At 40.2% G+C, this 23,177-nt stretch overlaps 1 protein-coding gene across 11 annotated transcripts in view; it reads left to right on the top strand.

Moving 5' to 3' along the window:
* Nucleotides 1-1,501: 1,501 nt before the first annotated feature.
* The window catches only part of LOC106613762 (CUGBP Elav-like family member 5), a 251,485-nt gene continuing 229,809 nt past the window's right edge, over nucleotides 1,502-23,177 (top strand). For 8 of the 11 annotated variants that reach the window (XM_014216351.3, XM_014216350.3, XM_045687486.2 and 5 more), the window contains exon 1: nucleotides 1,526-1,979. In XM_014216351.3, the coding sequence (XP_014071826.1) occupies nucleotides 1,622-1,979 (358 nt within the window). In that variant the 5' untranslated portion in view covers nucleotides 1,526-1,621. Of the gene's footprint in view, nucleotides 1,980-23,177 lie in introns of all 11 variants that reach the window. The other 3 variants (XM_045687488.2, XM_082956808.1, XM_045687487.2) reach the window with 2 other exon arrangements.

Below are 23,177 nucleotides of genomic sequence, written 5' to 3'. Positions count from 1 at the left end.
AAACCTGTAGACTCCTTTTATATTCCAGAAGAGGGAGCAAGAAGCCAATGGATTGATCACTGCAATGAACTATGCAAGACCATCAAGACATTAAGCAGGTAATGGTACAAAATAAAAGATTGACGGTATGAAAATAAAAGTGGGAAGTTTTAATTTGAACAGGGTATTGGCACATGTTTGTTTGCATCGAACGTTGCTGTAGTTCTTGTCCTGGAGATGTAAAGCAGTATCTAGTCTATAAGAAACTGAATGTAAGCAAATGAAGACTAAAATATGAATTAAAAGGACAGTACCATGTTGTACACACATTTCCTCCACTGGTGTCAAAAGTGGGATGGAGCTACTGTGAGGCCATCAAAGGCAAGTATGTTTGTGAGGGACTTGAGACAGAGAAGCGCAATAGCGGGTTTTCTGAAAGAACGGGGCAGTGTAGCAAAAGGAAGGAGGTGGGTTCAAGTCCAGAAAGGACTAGTCCCCCAAATTCTTGACATTATATAAGGAAATGGTGGGGCCTGCTGTATTGACGGCGGAATGATTCCCATTCCATTTGTATTTATTATTCATCGAAATTCCGCCATGGCATTGATTAAAATGTTCAAAAGTCTAATGTTTGTGTGGTCTTCAAGCAGGTGTGAGAAGGGTGCAATTGCAGCCTGCAATTCGTGGTGTTCCTGCATTTGCAGGTACCCCTCTTTATACTTCTATTATTGGTCCATTTTTAAGCTAGGACAGGCAGGAGGCGGATGCCAGCTGCCGATAAACTCCACAGAAGAAGGGGAGCGGCCGACACCGGTAGCTAGCTTTCTAGCAGTACACCGGTAGACAGTGTCCTTCATCCCCACCGGTTGGGCTCTGTTTCTCCACAGTTCGGTTAACGAGTGCGTGGGCAGGTGTTCGGCAGGCAGGAGCAAAGGACACTGTGTGCAAGGTGCATACCCTGTGTGCTAACTAACTAGCAAGTTAGTTAGTTAGCTAGCACACGTGTTGCCTCAGCCTCCAACCTGCTGTGATAGCGGGAGGCGGGGTCGACAGTGTCCTTCACCTCCCCTGTCGGGGAGTTTTCCCACAGTTCTGTTAATGATGATGAGGGCAGGAGGGAGTGAAGGACACTGTCTACCGGTGTATCTAGCAAGGAGGACTCCGGATGCAGGGTCGAAGAAACTCAGATAATACATTTATTTCCCTTTTGACCCACATTCAAATGTGTCACAAGCATGCAGGAACCAATGGGGTACTTCAGAGGGGGACGTTCATGAAGGAACCAATGGGATGCTCGGGGGGGGCGTTCCTATAGATTCAGGAATACCCACATGCAGGAACGCCCCCAATGCGTGCTGCAGTTGCTCGCTATAAGCAAGTGTTGGAAAATGCAAAGAATTTGCACTCCGATGTTTCACTACCATACTGACATCTGTGGGTGTCGCTCGAGAGCGGTGAATATGGCTTTCGCTCGGTGGTTATCGCCCCTATCAACCCCATCTCTCCTGTACTATGTGTGTGCGAGTTTGTTGTGTTTCGGATAGAAAGTGAGCCTGGTTTCCAGCTGAGTGCTTGCGCGCTCTCTCTCTCTCTCTCTCTCTGTGTGTGTTGTCATTATTATCCAGTCTGCTCCCAGCTCAGAATGGCCAGATTCACTCAGACTGAAACAAGAAGGCAGCAACAACCACAGCAGCCCCATCCCGCTCACACCAGCCTGGTTTTCACTGGACCTGGGGCAACACCGAGCCAACAACCACTACTACTTATCCCTCACCAGCACCAGTACTCTCAGATCACATTTCCTAAACCCATGAACGGGTCAGAATCCATTTCCATTCATCCGGAGAGCGGCAACATGAAAGACCAAGATGCCATAAAGCTGTTTATCGGGCAGATACCGCGGAACCTGGAGGAAAAAGACCTGAAACCTCTGTTTGAACAGTTTGGGAAAATCCACGAACTGACTGTTCTGAAGGACCGATACACCGGCATGCACAAAGGTAACGTGTCCCCCCCCCCACCCCTTCCCCCCTTCCCAAAAGCAAACGGCATATTGCGAGGCCTAATACAGCTGTATGATTAGAATATTTTGTACAATTGTCTGTCGCATGGGTGGCGTCTTTTGCATTACGCACCAAATGTTTTATGTATGTTTGACTAACTCAACGTTTAGCTCACTAAATGATTGTTCAGAATTGCAGTCAGAATGAATGCATCATATATGCATGATAAAATACAATTTAATAATCGTTACAAATACTCGTGGTCTCATGTTCCCAAATATTCTAACGTGGCAATGAATGGGCATGCACATAGGGAGATTTCATAGTTCTGTTGGTCTCACGCGGATTCATAGTCTATTGTTTTTACGCATACTTATCCAAATTATTTGAATGTTTTCAGATTTCTAACGATGTGGGCCTAATATTTCACAGAAATGTATTCAATTTAATTGGATTTTCATAACTCTCTCAGAACTGGGCCAGAGGCGCTTAAAAGGGATGCCTTTTTAAAGTATCCCCCAGCCTGTTCCATCTTTTACGATCCCAACACGACCAAATCAATTCGGTGCCAAAATGTTACAAAACATGGACGGAAGGACTGTCACAAGATGACAGACCTCTATACCACACGAGCAGTGGTGATGCTGCTAGTGTGAAGCTAAGTAGGGTTCGTGATAGTGGATGTAAATTCGCGCACCAACAAAAAGAGAATGTTAAGATTCGAGATTTTCCATTGCAGTCGGGGAAAGTCGTCGACGCCATTTAACTTTACAATGGTGGTGGTCTATTAGGCTGTGATAGTGAACGACGTTGCACTATTCATCATCGTCAGTGTTAGGGCATCATCTTCATGGAAACTGTAGCCACCAATAAACGAAAGCTTCTTGATGTTACGGTATTATTATATTCACATTTTGATGGGCAAGTGATCATTTATCCTAAGCTGTTTTCCATAAAAAAAATCTATTGGTCATTTTATATTAAAGGGTTCCGCATGACATGTCCAACGTGTAATTCATTCTTAGCCTACATCAATAGCCTACTTCCTACATCAATAGCCTACTTCCATGGATTTAGTGTAAAACCAAAATGCACACTTCCCCACTGCCAGCCAGACACCAAGATCCAAAACCACTCATTACAATGCTATATTTTAAATAGGCTAGCCTATTGTTGAGTCTACAATAAATCAATAACATAACAATTGTGATTCATTATCAAATAAGGCTAAAAGATGTAATTCCATCCAGGTAAATTCAAATTTGCACCATGGTAGTTGATAGTGATAGATGACATTTCGATCAATGGGAATCAGGCCCCGTAGCTGTCTATGGCCCTGACGGCCCAAACACTTTAAGCAGGAAAGGATATGGCAGAATTGCTTGATTTGTGACCAAATGACAGTCAGAGATATCCCTGTTTAGGAGACACATGTCTATGTGACGTTAATCAAAAAACAAGAGAGGTGAGAAGTGCGGGGGCTGCTTTAATCGACATCCACGTCTTCGGCACCCAGGGAACAGTGGGTTAACTGCCTTGCTCAGGGGCAGAATGACAGATTTTTTACCTTGTCAGATGGGTGTACAACAATCAACCCAAACCCATGTTTTACATTATCCACAGGTGAGATAAGGCTGGTGAAATTGTAATCACATTTGTAATTTCTTATGTCCTACAGTATCTGCTATAAGTGAAGAGCCACTCCTAGAATATGTCCCTTCCAATGTCTTTCTGTTAATGAGGTGAAATAATAGCCAGTAATCATTCAGGTCATGCTCTGCTTAATGTCTGTCTCACCTATGGTTGGTGATCAAAAGTCAGAGGTCAATAGTTTGAGAGGACCCTACGTCCGCACTTAAATATGGCCATCATTCCAATGTGAGTGGTGTGTGTGTGTGTGTGCTAGCGTCTCAATGTGTGTGTGTGTGTGTGTGTGTGTGTGTGGCGCTTGTGCTTATAATAAAAGTATTTATCAACATCCCATATCTGGCATTAGTTGTGTGGAAACGTTATTGTACTGCATTGCATAATGACTGCGGTACTTGGTACTCGACAAATTGTTGTGTGATAATTGAAGTCGGCCCTGAATGGTGGCGTGCATATGGAAGATATGAGCACAATTTCTCAGTGTCAGAAAGATGATTCAATGATGAATCGACATAACTTGTAATGTCAACAGCTAGTCTGTAGTTTACAATGTACAGGTTCTTTCTCTTCAATTTAGATATTTTGTCAACATTTATATCTTACTTTTCTTCAGCTTTAGCTACTGTAAATTAAAACAAGTTTTTGAAAATGTTATATGTAAGAGCTTTCAATAACAAGTTGTTTTTGCTTTTATTCACAGTACTGTGGGTTTTTGCGTTTGGGCTGACATACCCTTGTTAATTTTATACCTTTGTTATTTTATTGTAAGGAAGTCTCATAGGCATTTTACCTTAAACTAACGCGTGACTAAATATTACTAAAGGTAAAACATTGCTTCCTAAATTAATAAATGTAAATGTATTGATTTTATTTTGGATTTTTTTAAAGTTAGATAACACCAAGCATTACTCTTGTTAGTGAACATATACTGCCTCAAACATGACAAGCACCATATCTGCTTTATGTGATAATTATATCAAGCTTAATTACCTATCAACAACTAATTTGATAGATTAGGTGTTCTCCAAACATGAATAAATATGATTAGTACTCAGATTCAAGGAAACAATTTCAGATGTCAGTCCCAAAATATTAATATCAAAGTCAATTTCTATTCTTATTCATTAATATAAATAGCCAGGATTTAGTTGAATGAATGTATTTGAAATGTAATCCTGTCCACACAATTTCCAGTACGAAATCATCCCAGTACTATTCCTCTGCACTTCACTGGTTATTCTATTGTCAATGCTTTATAAACCTAAAAGGATTATGAATGTCATCTAGTAGTAGAATTATTCCTCAAAATTACAGACACACACACACACACACACACACACACACACACACACACTTTCCCGAGAAGCAAAATTGTGTTCTTTGAACCAAAAAGGTCCTTACATATACTGAGCAGTTGTTATTCTGTGTCATATTCAGTCATTTTGATTGTCATTATATACAGTCTATTGTGTTCTCCTCCCTTCTCTCCCTTTGACGGATTCTTCTGGTAATCCATCAGGGAAAACAAGGAATTAGTTTGTAAAGCATGATAATAATGTGTGGCCATAATAACTTGACTCGAGAGGATTAGCAAATGTACATTGTCTGAAGCTTCAGCCTCTTGGGTGATCAGCTGCTCGTCTCCCTAAACAGTGGCTGCCTTTGCCAATTAAAAATGCAGTCTAGTCTCCCTCTTCAAATGATTAATTCTGCCTGCACTGTCGATGGCCTGCCAATTATTGTCGTCCAATTGGTATTTCCTGATGTTGGATTTATCACTGAGTGAAAACTTCTCCCGTTGGTCTTAATTAGGCTCCAGTCACACAACAAGCTTTCAGGTTTATGTTTGTTGTTTTCCTCTGTGTGAAGGCTACCTGAAGGTTGCAATTGTATTTTTCTTAGTTTACATATGCTGACAGCTTTATGATTGGCAGACTCGCACATGAAAATCCCTCAAAGCCATTTTTGAATGTATTTTTCGGTGTGTTTTTCTGTGGCTAGCAAGAGAGTTATTGTTGCATAGGGGTGACAATTTTAGCAGGTTCACTTTTGAATACAGACACGGATTTCCGGGATGGTTGTAAAATTTCCTCGACCAGCAATTGAAGAATTGGTAATGAATAGCTGTGAAGACCGGTACACACATACACACACACTTGATGAGAGGAGGAGGATGGGTGATGGCAGGAGTGATTCAACACACTGGACAGGCAATACAAACACGGGTGCTCCCATCTGCCTTCCGTTGCAGCCGAGTATCAATATTAAGCTAGTGTTGGGGGATCATTGTGTTAATGTATTTATAAATGGACCAGAGATATTGCCGTAGACCCCAGCCAGGCAGAAGCACATTAAATCATAGGAATAATCTAATGAAATATTTATTCAAGTTGTATTTTTTCTACCCCTCTGTGATGGATGGGCTCCACAGTGGGGGTAGTAGCTCAGCAATAAGGGAGAGATGGAGAGTGGCAGATTCAAGCTGTACGGTACTGTAAGAGCACATAGACCCACCCAAATCAAATGGTATTAAAAAGAGACAAGACCAGTATCCCCAAGGACCTTATGTAACAGTACCAGAGTGTTGACTAAAGTAATCTAGTAATCTCCAGTTTCCAAACCTCTCATATTTGATTTCAAGGGATGCTCCTCCATATTGAAGCTGTTAATATGGAAAGAACTAAGGATCACGGCGCCGCACCGCGGTATGACAGGATCCCCTCTGGGAAAACAGATGGGAGCAAATTTACTTACATACCATAAACTGAGTTGTATGTACCATCCCAGCAAACCGGGAACATTCGCAGAACATTAGCTAAGATTCCCATTAAGTTCTTGTTAGATAAAACCTAACATTAGGATGATAATAGGGTTGGGCGGTATCTAGATGTTCATACTGTTTCTGTACCATACCAGGGTATACAATATTACTAGAGGTGCACACAAGGGGGCACTATAAAAAAATAATATATATAACCCTCATTCCAGGATTTCTTTATTTTTACTATTTTCTACATTGTAGAATAATAGTGAAGACATCAGCACTATGAAAAAACATATGGAATCATGTCCTAACCAAAAAAGTGTTAAACAAATCAAAATATATTTTATATTTGAGATTCTTCAAAGTAGCCACCCTTTGCCTTGATGACAGCTTTGCACCCTCTTGGCATTCTCTCAACCAGCTTCACCTGGAATGCTTTTCCAACAGTCTTGAAGGAGTTCCCACATATGTTGTCTGCTTTTCCTGGTACTAGTCAAAGTTTGGACACACCTACTCATTCCAGGGTTTTTCTTAATTTTTACATTTATATTTTTGTTCAGTATAATTTATTCGACACATCTTAGATTTTGTATAGTTATACTTAACTTATAGTTATAAGCAGTGGCGTAGCACGCACCCCGCAGCCCCCGTCTTTATTTGGAAATACCCTGGTATACGGTATATCGCCCAGGCCTAGATGATAGCATCCCAAAAACATTCAAAGAATGTTTTTGATAACATCTTTTTTTTTAAATGAAATATCCTTGGAATGTTCTAACATGAACAAAAATGTCCACAAAATCTGTAACAACCACCACAGAACATTCCCCAAAAGTTCTACAAGTAATGTAATAACACAATGTACCAGTAATGTTTCTGTGAAAGTTCCAGAATATTCGCTAGGTTGCGGAACATTTTCTCAAAACACAAAAACTGTCCAATCGTGCTGATGATTATACAATGTTTGTATAAAATGTTTTCCTGATGTTGCAATAACGTTCCCAGAACACATTTTGTCTGTTCTTTAAAGGTTCCCAGAATATTTCATTAGGCTGTGGGAACAGTCTGGTGGAAACATTGCGGGGACATCACAAAAGATATGTTCCCAAAACACAAACTGTCCAGTTGTGCAGATGAGTACAGTATACAACATTTATTTTAGGCAGAGGTGGGTAGAGTACTGAAAATCTGTACTTAAGTAAAAGTACTGTTACTTGTAATTTACTCAAGTAAAAGTAGCCCTTTTAAGAAACTACTCAAGTAAGAGTTAAAAAGTATCCGGTCAGAAAACAACTTAAGTACTAGTTACAAATTTAGTTTGGTAATTTTTTACACCTTATGGTAAATTGTGAGAACAACAGCTTAGTGCAATTGATTTGACATTCATTTATTATTTAAGCATCCCAGCAGCACAGGTCTGTTGTACAGTTTCTAGTACATTCTGATTCAAAGTTAACTTAATATCTATCAAGGTGCTCAGTTTCATAAACGGTACCCGAGACATTGGAGTAATTTCACAATTTCAACAGCATTAATGAAAATACATTTCACAATATAATTTCAAGTACATGTGATGGTGAATGCATACAAAAAATATTTACACCAAGTGTGATGGTTAATTTTATACTTGGAATGAAATATCAAGTAGGATGGAAATATCAATTAGGATTTGTCAAACAACAATCAATATCGAAATGTCACTCTCAATCATGTTACCAGTATGCAAATCAGACACATTTCAGCATGGAATTAAACATCAAGGTAGGTATTCAGGTAAGAATCATATAAGTAATAAATAATAAAACAGTGCAGATATCAATTGTCATAGTCAACTCAATCATATATTTCCTGCCAAGGTACAATTTACCCTCCATCCTCCTTCTCAACCCCATCGGTTGTGCTGCTACAAGCTATAAATAAAAGTAAACACTTAAAAAATATATATATTTCTAGTAGCTAGCTATATGGCACAAAAACGTACTGTCTCACTATACATGTATGTGCTTATAGGCCTTGTCATAAAAACAGAATGACATACACACACACACACACACACACACACACACACACACACACACACACACACACACACACACACACACACACACACACACACACACACAGGGAGGATTATGTGCTGGGTTGACCAGTTGATCTAGCTAATGTTCGTTTAGCCAGCTTATCTAGTGGCAACCTAATGTGATACCTAGTTAGCTATTTCCACACACACATCTGATTAGTCTGTTCTGTCTCTTTATGCCAATGACAAGTTGGCTAGTAAACTTAGCCAACAAGCAAAGATCATATGGGAAGCTAAAAACATTTTCAGATTCTGGGTTAGTCAAAACAAACTATCTAGCTAGTTAGCTACCTAGCCATTTCATTTGCACTCGCCCTCAAAACATAATTTCAACAGCAGAATTATATCAGATTAATACTTATCTTACTCCAGCAATATATAATATTATAAAGGCAGAAGGTAATTAAAGTGAAACTTACCTCTGATCGGGTTTGGCTAAGAACCCACAATACAAAAATCTCCTTAGGAGTAAAGACATGTGCTTCACTTCAAGAGCCATGGTGGAGATACAGGGTTTGACGACAGCTTTGAGAGCCAATGGACTTAAGTGCTTTGACAAGTTGTTTTCAATATATTTCATTGGTCAAGGGGTCGTGAAACGTTCTTACAGATGTAAAGGGGAACCAATAGTATCGATTCATGTAAAAAAAAAAAAAAACAGGTAATTACAACATTTGGAGTGACAAGGTTTTCACCTCACATTGACGATATAATAATGCAAACCTGTGTAACTTATTAAGTGATTTGGTAAGATATAACAAAGTAAAAAGTAAGTTAATTCCTTCAGAAATTACTTGAGTAAGAGTACAAGTACAGCCCACAGAGAGTAACTAGAAAAGTACTAGTTCCTACAAAAATGTACTTAAGTACAAGTTACGCGTTAATTGTAGCGTTACTACCCACCTATGCTTTTAGGGTGCAAAAAACATTCACCTACAGTATGTTACAAGAACATTCCCAGAAAACATTTTGTCTGTTCTTTATAGGTCCCCAGAATGTTTCTTTAGGTTGTGGGAACATTGTGGGGATATGACAAGAGAGAGGTTCCCAAAACAATAAAACGGTCTAATTGTGCTGACATTCAGATAATGTTTTTATCAGGGTGCAAAAAAACATTCCTTTGATGTTGCAAGAATGTTGGAAAAACAGCCTTTCTGAGTTCTTTAAATGTTCCTACAACATTTTATTAGATTGTGGGAACAGTGTGGATACATTGCAAGAGATACGGTGCCTTCAGAAAGAATTCATAACCCTTGACTTATTCCACATTTTGTTGTGTTACAGCCTGAATTCAAGATAGATAAACATTTTAAATAATTATCAACCATCTACACACAATACCCCATCATGACAAAGAGAAAACGTGTTTTTAGAAATGTTTGCTAATTTATTGAAAATAAAATACAGAAATATCTCATTTACATAAGTGTTCACACCCCTAATTCAATACATGTTTGAATCACCTTTGGCAGCAATTACAGGTTTGAGTCTTTCTGGGCAAGTCTCTAAGAGCTTTCACACCTGGGTTGTACAATATTTGCACATTATTCTTTAAAAAATTCTTAAATCTCTGTGAAGTTGGTTGTTGATCATCGGCTAGATAAACATTTTCAAGTCTTGCCATAGATTTTCAAGCCGTTTTATGTCAAAACTGTAACTAGGCCACTCAAATTCAAAGTCGTCTTCTGTCGCCTTGTGTTTTAGGTTACTGTCCTGCTGAAAAGGGAATTTGTCTCCCAGTGTCTGTTGGAAAGCAGACTGAACAAGGTTTTCTTCTAGGATTTTGCCGATGCTAAGCTCTATCCTGTTTCTTTTTATCCGCCCAAAAACTCCCTAATACTTGCCGATGACAAGCAAATAAATAACATGATGCAGCCACCACCATGCTTGAAGATATGAAGAGTGGTATTCAGGGATGTCTTGTGTTGTATTTGCCTAAAACAAAACGCTTTGTATTCAGGACATAAAGTTAATTTCTTTGCCACATTTTTTGCTGTTTTACTTTAGTACCTTATGGCAAACATGATGCATGTTTAGGAATATTTTTCTTCCTTCTTTCTACTCTGTGGTTAGTGTTGTGGAGTAACTACAATGTTTTTGATCCATCCTCAGTTTTCTCTTATCACAGCCATTAAACTCTGTAACTATTTTAAAATCACCATTGGCCTCATGGTGAAATCCCTGAGTGGTTTTTTTCCTCTCCGGCAACTGAGTTAAGAAGGATGCCTGTATCTTTGTAGTGACTGGGTGTATTGATACACCATCCAAAGTGTAATTAATAACATCACCATGCTCAAAAGGATATTCAATATCTGCTTTTTTTGTAGTCTACCAATAGATACCCTTCTTTGCGAGGCATTGGAAAACCTCCCTGGTCTTTGTGGTTGAATCTGTGTTTGGAATTCACGGCTTGACTGAGGGACCTTACAGATCATTTTATGTGTGGGGTACAGAGATGAGGTAGTCATTCAAAAATCAGGTTAAACACTATTATTGCACACAGTGAGTCCATGCAACTTATTATGTGACTGGTTAAGCAAATGTTGCCATAACAAAGGGGTTGAATACTTATTGACTCAAGACATTGTAGCTTTTCATTTTTTATTAATTTGTAAAAATGTCTAAAAACGTAATTCCGCTTTGACATTATGGGGTATTGTGTGTAGGCCAGTGACGGAAAAATCAATTTAATCCATTTTAAATTCAGGCTGTAACACAACAAAACGTGGAAATGTCAATGGATGTGAATACTTTCTGAAGGCACTGTATGTTCCCACAACTTTTAAAACACACCCGAAATATAATTCCTACTTTGAGACGCTTGATATGGTCCCCCTTGTTGTATTTTTCAAGATCTGAAAAGCAAAAGTAATCCTAGATCAGCACTCAGTCTTGGATACCTTGTAAATATGGGTCCAGAAGTACGCAGCATATACAGTGCCTTCAGAAAGATTTCACACCCCTTTACTTTTCCCACATTTTGTTGTTACAGCCTGAATTTAAAATGGATTAAATTTAGATTTTGTCTCACTGATTTACACACAATTACCCATAATGTGGAATTTAGTTTGTAGAACATTTTATAAATTAATAAAACATTAAAAGCTGAAATATCTTGAGTCAATAAGTATTCTACCACTTTGTTATGGCTAGTCTAAATAAGTTCAGGAGTAAAAATGTGCTTAACAAATCGCATAATAAGTTGCATGGACTCATTTCGTGTTAAATAATAGTCGTTTACATGTTTTTTGATATGACTACCCCATCTCTATACCCCACACATACAATTATCTGTAAGGTCCCTCAATCGAGGAGTGAATTTCAAACACAGATTCAAACAAAAATACCAGCAATGTTTTTCAGTGTCTCGCAAAGAAGGGCACCGATTCGTAGACAATGAATACCTCTTTGAGCATGGTGAAGTTATTATTTAGGCTTTGGATAGTGTATCAATATACCCAGTCACGACAAAGATACAGGCGTCCTTCTACCACAGTTGCCGGAGAGGAAGGAAATTGCTCAAGTATTTCACCTCGAGGCCAATGGTGATTTTAAAACAGTTACGGAGGTTCATGGCTGTGATATGAGAACTGAGGATGGATAAACAACATTGTAGATACTCCATAATACTGTGTGAATACTTATGTAAATGAGATATTTCTGTATTTAATTTTCAATACATTTGCAAAAATTTCTAAAAACATGTTTTTTCTCTTTGTCATTATAAGGTATTGTGTGTAGATGGGTGAAAAAAAAGAATATTCAATCCATTTTGAATTCAGGCTTTAACACAACAAAATGTGGAATAAGTCAAGGGGTATGAATACTTTCTGAAGGCACTGTAAAGAGGATGGATGAAGTGTGAATAACCTAGTTACCAGTATATCCTTAGATTAGTTATATCTAAGAAGGCCAAAAAGGAAGCATGGAATACCTGATTGACCATACTGCCACGGCTATATACTGAAGAAACAAGCTGTAAGAAATATTTTCTGGTGGTGCAGAGGACAGAAGACCTGGCTTGGCAACCAAATATTGCAGGTTCAAACCCCACATGTGCAGATTGTCAGCAAATTTAGTGTAAAAATTATGGTGGGGTGTGTATGATTAAATGCTCTTCAAATGTGCTACGAATTCAATTAAAATGCTATGTTTCTATCACATTGAAATGCGACTTGTCATTAAATCTGGAGAGAAACATAATTGGTATGTATTCCCATCTGCTTTAACGTGCTACAATATGGCATGCTGGGAATGTTGTGGAAATATTAGCTAAGGCTTAAATATGACGTTTTCTGAATGTTCTTGAAATGTTCTGAGGACCTCCAAGACAAGGTACAATTTATATTGGCGTAAACATCAATGGAATATTATGTTCAACCTAAAACAAATATGCTATGAATGTCATAAAAATGTACTTATTTTGGAAATTGTGGAATATTGTGCAACATTGTGGGAATGTTCTGTGCAACCTATGTGAATATCACAAGAATATTAGTGCAACATCCCAGACAACTCCCATAACTTAATGAAATGTTCTGGGAACCTTGAAAGTACTTAGACAATGTGTTCTGTCAACATTCTTACAACATAGGAATATCCTGTGCAAAATAACTTAAACATTGTATGAATGTCATCACAACTGAGCAGATTTTGTGTCTCTTGTAATGCACTCACACTGTTGCCACAACCTAATTAAATGTTCTGGGAACCTTTAAAGAACTCAGAAAAGCTGTTCTGTCAACATTCTTGGAACATCAAAGGAATGTTTTGTGTGCCCTGATACTAACATTATCTGAATGTCAGCACAACTGGACAGTTTTAGTGTTTTCTCTTGTCATATCCCCACAACCTAACATTCTGGGAACTTTTAAAGAACAGACTAAATGTGTTCTGGGAACTTTTTTGTAACATCAGGTGAATGTTTTTTGCACCCTTAAAGAAACATTGTAGAATCATCCACACAACTGGACAGTTTTTGTGTTTTGGGAACATGTCTTTTGTGGTATCTTCCCAATGTTCCAAGCAGACTGCTCCCACAACCGAATGAAACATTCTGGAAACCTTTAAAGAACAGATTAAAGGTGTTCTAGGAATGTTCTTGTAACATCAGGTGAATGTTTTTTGCACCCTAAAAGAAACATTGTAGAATAACCTGCACAACACCAGCTCTGACAGCTCCTATTACACCGGCTCTGATGCTCGTCGGATGTGACAGGGCTTGAAAACTATCACAGATTACAAAGGGAAACCTCGGCCAAGAGCTGCCCAGTGACGCAAGCTTACCAGACAAGCTAAATACCTTCTATGCTCACTTCGAGGCAAACAACACTGAAACATTTTGTGAGCACACCAGCTGTTCTGGATGACTATATGATCACGCTCTCCGTAGCCGATGTGAGTAAGACCTTTAAACAGGTTATCATTCACAAGGCCGCAGGGCCAGACGGATTACCAGGACGTGTACTCAGAGCATGCACTGACCACCTGGCAAATCTCCTCACTGACATTTTTTAACCTCTCCCTGACCCAGTCTGTAATACCTACATGTTTCAAGCAAACCACCATAGTCCTTGTGCCCAAGAACGCCAAGGTAACCTGTCTAAATGACTACCGCCCCGTAGAACTCACATCTGTAGCCATAAAATTCTTTGGAAGGCTGGTAATGGCTCACATAAACACCATCATCCCAGAAACCATGGACCCACTCCAATTCGCATACCGCCCTAACAGATCCACAGATGATGCAATCTCTGTTGCACACTACACTGCCTTTTCCCACCTGGACAAAAGGAACACCTACGTGAGAATGCTATTCATTGACTACAGCTCAGTTCAACACCATAGTGCCCTCTAAGCTCATCACTAAGCTAAGGACCCTGGGACTGAACACCTCCCTCTGCAAATGTATCCTGGGCTTCCTGCCGGGACTTCCCCAGGTGGTGAGGGTTGTCGACAGCACATCCTCCACGCTCAACACAGGGGCCCCTCAGGGGTGTATGCTCAGTCCCTCCTGTACTCCTTGTTCACCCACAACTGCGTGGGCTCGCACGACTCCAACACCATCATTAAGTTTGTCGAAGACACGACGATCGGGAAGAGGTCAGAGACCTGTCAGTGTTCTGCCATGACAACAACCTCTCCCTCAACATGGGCAAGACAAAGGAGCTTATCGTGGACTACAGGAAATGGAGGACTGAACACGCCCCCATTCACATCGACAGGACTGTAGTGTACTGGGTCGAGAGCTTCAAGTTCCTCGGTGTCCACATCACTAAAGACCTGTCATGGTCCAAACAAACCAACACAGTCATGAAGAGGGCACGACAAAGCCTCTTCCACCTCAGGAGGCTGAAAAGATTTGCATGGGCCCTCAGATCCTCAAAAGGTTCTACAGCTGCACCATTGAGATCATCTTGACTAGCTGCATCACCACTTGGTATGGCAACTGCCATCCAGGACCTCTATACCAGGTGGTGTCAGAGGAAGGCCCCAAAAATTGTAAAAGACTCCAGCCTCCCAAGTCATATACTGTTCTCTCTGCTACCGCACGGCAAGCCAAGTTTGGTACCAAAAGGCTCCTGAACAGCATCTACCCCCAAGCTATTAGACAGCTGAACAGTTACAATGACCCCCATTATTATTTATTTCTTTATCGTAATTTTTTTGGCACGGACTCTTGCACTGGCTCTATGCACACTCACTTAACTCTACCCACGCACTGACACATACTACACTGACACTCCAACACACACACGCTCGCTCGCACGCACCAAACACAAACACACATGCATATTGATGCCACACACACACACACACACATAGACACACTTTCAGACGGTTTACATACGCTGCTGTTACTCTGTTAATTATATATCCTGATTGCCTAGTCACTTTTATCCCTACCCACATGTACATACTGTATTACCTCAATTACCTCAACTACCTCGTACACCTGCACATTGACCCAGTACTGGTACCCCTTGTATATAGCCTCGTTGTTGTTTTTATTGTGTTACTATTTCCTTTTTTATTCAGCAAATATTTGTCTTACTTTTTAACTCTGCATTGTTGGGAACGGGCTCGTAAGTAAGCATTTCACTGTAAAGTCTACACCTGTTGTATTCGGAGCATGTGACCAATAAAATTGGATTTGAAACAGGACAGTTTTTGTGTTTTGCGAACATATCATTTGTGATTGTTCCCACAATTTTCTCACCAGACCTTTCCACCAACCTAATGAAACATTCTGGGAAACTTTAAAGAACAGATTTCATTTGTTCTAGGAATATTCTTGCAACATAAGGCGAATGTTTTATACAAACATTGTATAATCATCAGCACAACTGGACAGTTTTTGTGTTATGAGAACATTTGCCGTAACCTAACGAATGTTCTGGGAACTTTCCCAGAACCAATTTTGGTTTGCTAGGATGGTACACACAGCCATACAGGAATCCTATTGATAGGCTTTTGACAGATTTTAGATCTCGCACAGGCGGAAAAGTTTGAAGTTATATTGACAACATTACAGATCTTTAATTCCGTAGGAGATGGGAGCCATCGCAATTCGATGCATATGAATATGCAGTCATCATTTTTAGAATGGGCTTTAAGCCAAATGAAGAATAAAAAGAGAACCCAAAAAACCAAAACAACCTGTTCATATTGAGGTTTGGTCTGACCTCACCTATATCTGGACTAAAAGCCAAAGCCCAATTTAAATAAAACACCCCTTTTTGATCCAATGATTTATAAACATAAACCATGTTGACGTGAATCTGGGCACTGAGTGAAGGTCACCAGACTAATACAATACCCGAGCTCCGTTCACAACCCTCCGATGTCTGTAGATATTGTAATAAGCAACAGGGTTTCCTCGTAAAAGATGTAGCAGTTCAACTGGCTCTGACAGGACAAGCTGTGGGCCTTGACTTCAGGATGAGCTGTAGTCCTGTAGGTCGTTGTCTCTGCTGTAGGCCAGTGTCCGTTGGGCACACACTTACCGGTGGCAGAGTGAGTGGGAGGGTGGGGACATTCCTGGCATCTTTGAAGGCTGTTATTCAGTGACCATTTATCAATGTGCTTGCTGCTTTCAGAGGGTGCCTACAGCAGAGACATGGGCACGTCTGTGGGAAAACATGGACTGTCTTTTGAGAAGTTGCCTGGTAGCCCTTGTAGCCACAGCTACATGCACATGAAATGAATTGCTTTCCATTAACCTTGGTTGTGGGTGATTTCACAGTTGTGGTTTTATCAGCTGTTGTCTGGACTGGAGGTCACCATCAAGGATGTTTGCGCCATTGAGACTTGGGTTGGGTGACCATTCGTGTTTGGTTTTATTTCACACCCCCCATTCACAGTTGATTTGATTTGGAGATGTGATATCAAATCAAGGTTTTGGTCACAGTGCCACAGAGTGATGAAGAAAGCTATTGATTATGCTTCGTACGTTACACATTCGACTTTGGATAGATGTTTTAACTTCACAGAATGTTTTTGACAATGAATTTGCTGATTTTGTGGTAGCCTTCATGCAAATGTTTTGAAAGAGGAGTAATGTTTGTCATAAATTGTCCTATTTTCATGCATCTTACTTTTATAGCATGCTGTGCAACTTGAATATTTTGTCAGTAAGTTAAATTAATAATGAGTTTTTCTTATTTATTTACCTTTATTTAACCAGGAAATCCCTTTATATTAAAATCTCTATTTTAAGCGAGACCTTGCTAGAGGCGCTTTGAATTAATTAATGCTTTATTGTTTGTTTTGTTTTGCTAAGCATGATAGCAAAGTAAGATGAAAATACATTTCCAAAGTATTTTTCCCTCTTCAAAGTTAAAATGATTTAGGTCACTAAAATACATGCAGTAAGAACTAGGGAGACAGTTGAAAATGTTTTAGTCTGCCGACTTCTCTCTTTAAAAGGCGTAGACGGTAGGGTGGTAAAAGTACAGCACCTTCTCACCCATGCTCCACTGGGCTAAGTAGGAGGATAGAGGCCTATCTATTTTGTATGGTGCTGAGCTTAAAGGAGTGCCATCTCCTGCAGAGCAGAGTGTACCGTAGAAAGAGGGGAGAGGAGAAAGGAGGAGAGGAGAGATAAAGGCAGTGAGAGTGGCGATGGTTCTGTAAGTAACGCTCTCTGTTCTTTTAAAGGTCCAATGCAGCCAATTTTATCTCAATATCAAATAATTTCTAGGTAAAAATGAAGTACCTTACTGTGATTCTTTTTTACCATTTTAATATTTTAAAAAAATATATAAACTAACTTCTTAGCAAAGAGCAATTTCTCAACCAAGAATTTCAACCAAGAATGTCTGGGAGTGGTTGAGGTGGGAGGGTAAAACTGAAAATGTGCTGTTATTAGCAGAGAGGTTTGGAACTCTCTCTCTTATTGGTCTATTAACTAATTTACTCCATGGTGATGTCACCATGGAAGGCCAAAGCTCCCTCCAATAAAACAGGTTGACATTTCAGGCGGCCTTTTCGAAGGGCTCATAGACTAAATGGGCATTATCATAATGTTCACAATTTTACAGTATTATTCCAACCTCATAGTGTGGAAATATATATAAAACACAGGAAAGTCACGTTTTTGACTGCCCTGTGCCTTTAATGTTGTGTTTTAGCTTGGCCGGCACTGACTCATTTTAGAAGCTGGGAAAATGAAATAACAATGTTGAGGAGATTTTAATGTAATGTTTTGTGATAATCCCTCTCCATTTTGGAACGCTTCAGGAGAAGTCATGCAATAAAGCCTCTTTGGTACAAGCCAGGGAAAATAATAAGATACCTGTTATTTGTCTTTCTCACAGTGTTGTGCCCTTGGAGAACCCGCTATCCCCCTGTTTTAGTAAAAACAATCAGAGATTAGTCAAGCCATCCCATCTCTTAGAATGTGGCCTTAATGCAGTCTCAGAGACATAATTGTATGTAGGGTGGCCAGTGTCAGCCAGGCAGACGTGACAGAGAGGGATGGGAGGGAGCACAGCCACATGTACTGTATGCAGACAGACAGAGAAGTGGACGGAAGACAAGTGACAGACAGACACATGGGCAGGCACAATAGATGAGTGGAATGAGAAAAATGAGGTGATTGTCAGAGCAGCAGAAACAAATGGTTGCTTCTATCCTAAGGTGTTGTGTTGAGCGTGACAGCTGGGGCTATGGAGTAGTCTTCAGACAGGTTTAAAGCTGTATCTATTGTGGAGGGCCGGGGGACCTAAACAAAGGGATTTAAGGTGGAGGTGCAGAGGCCAAGTTTAGCAGATGTATAACATAATCACCCCTGAGCTGCTGATTCAAGACAAACCCACCAGTAATAGCAGACATGTTACTGCTCATCATACTACTATTACTACTTATACTATTGCTTAGTGTTGCACGGTATACAGAAACGTCGGTACTTATTCGATACTAGAACATGAAAAACAGGTCGGTACTAGAATTTGTGTTACTTTCGGTAATCCTGTCAAATGTGTCTCATGGATCAAATCTGTCTTATCAGCACAGCCAATGTCCCAAACGGAGCCACCGTGCCTGCTCCCCGTGCCTGCTCCCCGTGCCTGCTCCCCATACTCATTGCTAGCCTGCACTGGGAGTCTGGACTGGATCATGTTTAGCTCCCCACTCATGCTGCACAGAAGTTAACACACTTGAATAATGTGAAACGGCATTTATAATGTTGAAACGATTAATTATTGTTCCCAAAACAATGTCCATACAGGCTGGAATATCTTTACAATGCAAGAAGATACCGGTAGCTTCTAGCTTTGTAGGCTGACTTTCCTTGCTAGCTTACAGCTGAAACTAACATCAATCCACTACCCTAGTACTTTGTTTGTGATAATATGCAAACCGTAACGCAAAATATGCTGATTTCAAAGCTGATTGCCACCAAAAACTTTATCCATTCACTTAAAGAGATTCTCTGGTACTTTTGTATACGTTTTAGCCAATATTTCTGAAAGTAGCAGTCACAAGCCAAAAGTGGTCCCCAAAAATGGCTAAGTCACTTATGTGTAGATAGGTGCACCATGTAATTTCTCGCTCTCTCTCTCTCTCTGTCTCTCGCTCTCTCTCTCTCTCGCTCTCTCACTCGCTCTCTCTCGCTCGCTCTCTCTCGCTCGCTCGCTCTCTCTCGCTCGCTCTCGCTCGCTCTCTCTCGCTCGCTCTCTCTCGCTCTCTCTCGCTCTCTCTCTCTCAGCTGTGTCCACTAAGCCGTTGGGCCCGCCCTGCAATCTCATTGAATAATTCTGGGCAGGCCTTTTGCTAGTTGTCACTCAAATGTGAGGGGCTGAAGCTCATTGGCTAGAACTCAAATTGCTAAGGTGCTGTCCCACGTGGAGGGAAATGTAGGGAAAATGGTGTGTCTCAGCTTCAAGAAAACAGTCACTTTCAAACTTGGGATTTTGTGTTTAATTGAGGTAAAAGGGTAATTCTGCTCATAGATTATGCATGTATGGACTACACATCAAGCCCAAAGCGGATACGTTCTTAGTTGCCAAAGGTACTGGAGCATGTCTACCTCAAGTCTCTCCCTCAGCCAAAGATTTATTGCCTCAGCGCGCTGAGGGTTCCAACAGGCCGCACCCCTCTTGGCTCGTGAATGACGTCATTACTGGTTAAAGAGACAGCGCACTCTTTTATAAAAGAAGCGACTTTTATGCAAATGTTGTTGATCAGTACAGTAAAATAAGTGCCACATTGAAGGGAATGAGATTGTTTTGTCTTCTGTAGCCCCGTGAAATCAGCCAAAACAAGCCCAATGACTCAATGCATGCATCCTACTGAATATGCATTCACCTGTATTGTGAATAGGGATAGGGTACATTTTGATTTACCCAGTTTATCAATTGAGATTTACCATTCAAGTAAATTATTACCATTATGTTGTTATGTACAGTTATGTACAGTAGTTAGATTGGTAAAAACAAAGTCAAATGAATTGTATGATTGGTTAATAAAATTTCCTGGTTGCTAATTTCAGTTTGTATAACAAAACAAGCAATGCATAGTGTATTAAATCATACTACCATCTAAACCGCTGTGAAATATATTTTCAATAACCAAAAATATAGTATTTTCAGCTGTTTGAAGCTGGTGTACAAAACCAAATGTAAAAGACGGGAAGCATAGAAATAGAACACAGATTTATCGCTTCTTAGACTTACTTTCAATGAGAATGATAGATCTATAATGCACATTTCTATGTGAATTTGGTCAGGTCGCCCAAAAAGTTATATATTGCTGCTTTAATGCATAGCATACTGTACATGGCTGTTGCCGAAAAATTCTGACGTAAAACATTTCAAATGTAATGATATTGAACCAGTACGGGACCAGTACGGGAAAAACAATTATGAAATGTATGCATTCACTACTGTAAGTCGCTCTGGATAAGAGCGTCTGCTAAATGACTAAAATGTAAAAAAAATGTCAAATGTACTACTACCACTACTTCCATTGCTACTACGACTACCTATTTACCACTTTTGTAAATGTAATATATTTCTGTAATACTACTATTACGAACATATGTCCTGAATAACTAATTAAAAATCAACATTGAAACAATGAAACACCCATTATGATGGAAAATGTCTGAATATATTTGGTCCGTGAGGGACGTGTGGAGATGCACGCTGTTCAGCATGATTATAAATAGAAATCTGTGGTATTTCCGAAAATAGGTTAAGCTGCCATCGCTGTGCTGCTGGCATGACATCACTGATTGCCTGCCAGCCTCCCCCTAAAGACTGCTCCCATACTGGGGAGAGGGAGGGGAGATGGAGGGAGGTGAGGAAGGGAGAAAAGCAGCTGTAGCCGACTGTGGGGGGTTCTCTATTCCTCACCCCCAGCTTTGTTCTCACTTCCTCATCTCTCCATCCTATGGAGGAGTGGCAACGCTCTAATCGCTCCACTGCCAGATAGAGAGGTCTTCTGGAACAGCATGTTGCCAATGGCTTGGTGCTACAGTATAGTGTATTGGAGATGCCTCACAGGAATGTTGGAATTAGGGTAACAGAAGGTGCAGATGTACAGTATGTACAGTAAAGTGGCTTCATGCCATATAGGAATAATAATTGGTTTTAAAGGGCTTAGATTAATTAAGGACCCGTGACTTTGTCACTGCAATTCTGATGATGTACATCTTATAGTAATTTCCGAAATGTCAGCTTTCCCATCTTTGACTACTCATAGTGATAACGGCGCCTTAATAATAATAAAAAAAACACTAGATTAATAACAGATTTATCCTATCTACAGTATATTGGCAGCTTTTTGGCTCCACAACCTTGAGAGTTTATAGCTCTTTAACAGACGAGCTAAGAAGGTTCTCTCTCTTTCACCGAGCCAGTGGTCGGCTTTAAAGGACGAGACATTTTTGGAGGCGTAACACTGGCCACCGCCGTTACCAGGAAATACATCAATACAATTAACACGGTGGCACCTGCTCATTTGCAAGACCACCTGTGTTAATGATTATTATCATTCCAGCCCAGTAGTCAGAGGAAGAAAATGCTCAGGGAGAGAGAAAAAAAATCTGTAATATTTGGCATGTTGCACGTAATTTAAAATCTGTGTGTATATGAGGAATCTGCTTTGTGCCTCAAAGTACATAATCGCTAGTCGAAAAGACAGAGCGTGCAGCAAGGTTTACTCGTTAGTCTATTTAGTAAGGAATCTGGAAAGGTGCAATTAATGTTTTCTCCAAATGCCGCATGAATGGGCGCTGGGAAATAAAGTGCAGTGTATGCGTAGTGGGCGAAGAGAGGGGGACTTCTTTCTTCTCATCCCTCTCTTTATCGCCAGCCTTGGAGCTTTGAAGCTTCATCTTTAAAGACACCTTTCCCAATTTGTAAAATCAAAGGACCTCAAAAGCGGATCTGTCTCTCAGACCAAGTCAGTTTGGAACTGCCTATCTTTGACTAATGTGAATTTACTGTGATCAATTGATCTGACTCGAGGTTCAAATCGCAGTGCTTTTTGAAAACAAGACAGTAATAGTGTGGGTATCACATCAAAAATGCCAATGTGGCTAACTAACATAGAACTCCCTTTTTGTTTCTATCCTATAGTATTTTCCAGGCATAGTATAGCCTATGCAGTGTTTATGGTCAGGGCATGTTCATGTTTTTCCCAGGGCCTGTTATAGAACATGAAGAGGAAGAGATGCAGTTTTCTGACCTTGATGGGGCTCACAGAAAACTTCTTATTGATTCCCCTGTAAATCCCTTAGCTGTGGGCTAAGGGGGGACTTGGCAGGTAAACTCCCATTGCCCTCCATCTGATGAGGAGTTTAAGCCATGTTCCTCTCTCAGTCAGTCCACCCACGCCTGACGTGGCCGCACCACTGTGAACGGACACAGTATTTACTGCACCCTGAAACCCCATCCATTAATGGTGTCAATTAGCTTCTTCATCAGGGGTGCAGGCCACTGGATGTATTTATAATGCTGGCCTGGCACAGGCTTAAAGCAGGCAGAGATCATTCATTTAGTCAGTCCACACAGGAAAGCTACATCCACTGCAGGTGCCAAGTTTCCACCACAGTATTGGCCCTATAGGACTTTACAGTAGTATTGTTTTTAAGTCACTGCCCAAGAGAACCTTCAACCTTACAAACCAACTACTGAATTACCTACTGTGGTTGAGTGTGTGTGAATTTGTCAAGGCCTATTTCTCAGCCCATTTTTCC

The sequence above is a fragment of the Salmo salar genome, chromosome 10 (genome assembly GCF_965601325.2).
Source record: "Salmo salar chromosome 10, fSalSal1, whole genome shotgun sequence".
NCBI lineage: Eukaryota > Metazoa > Chordata > Actinopteri > Salmoniformes > Salmonidae > Salmo > Salmo salar.
Note: the sequence above shows the minus strand (reverse complement) of the source record. Positions and strands in the feature narration are given on the sequence as shown.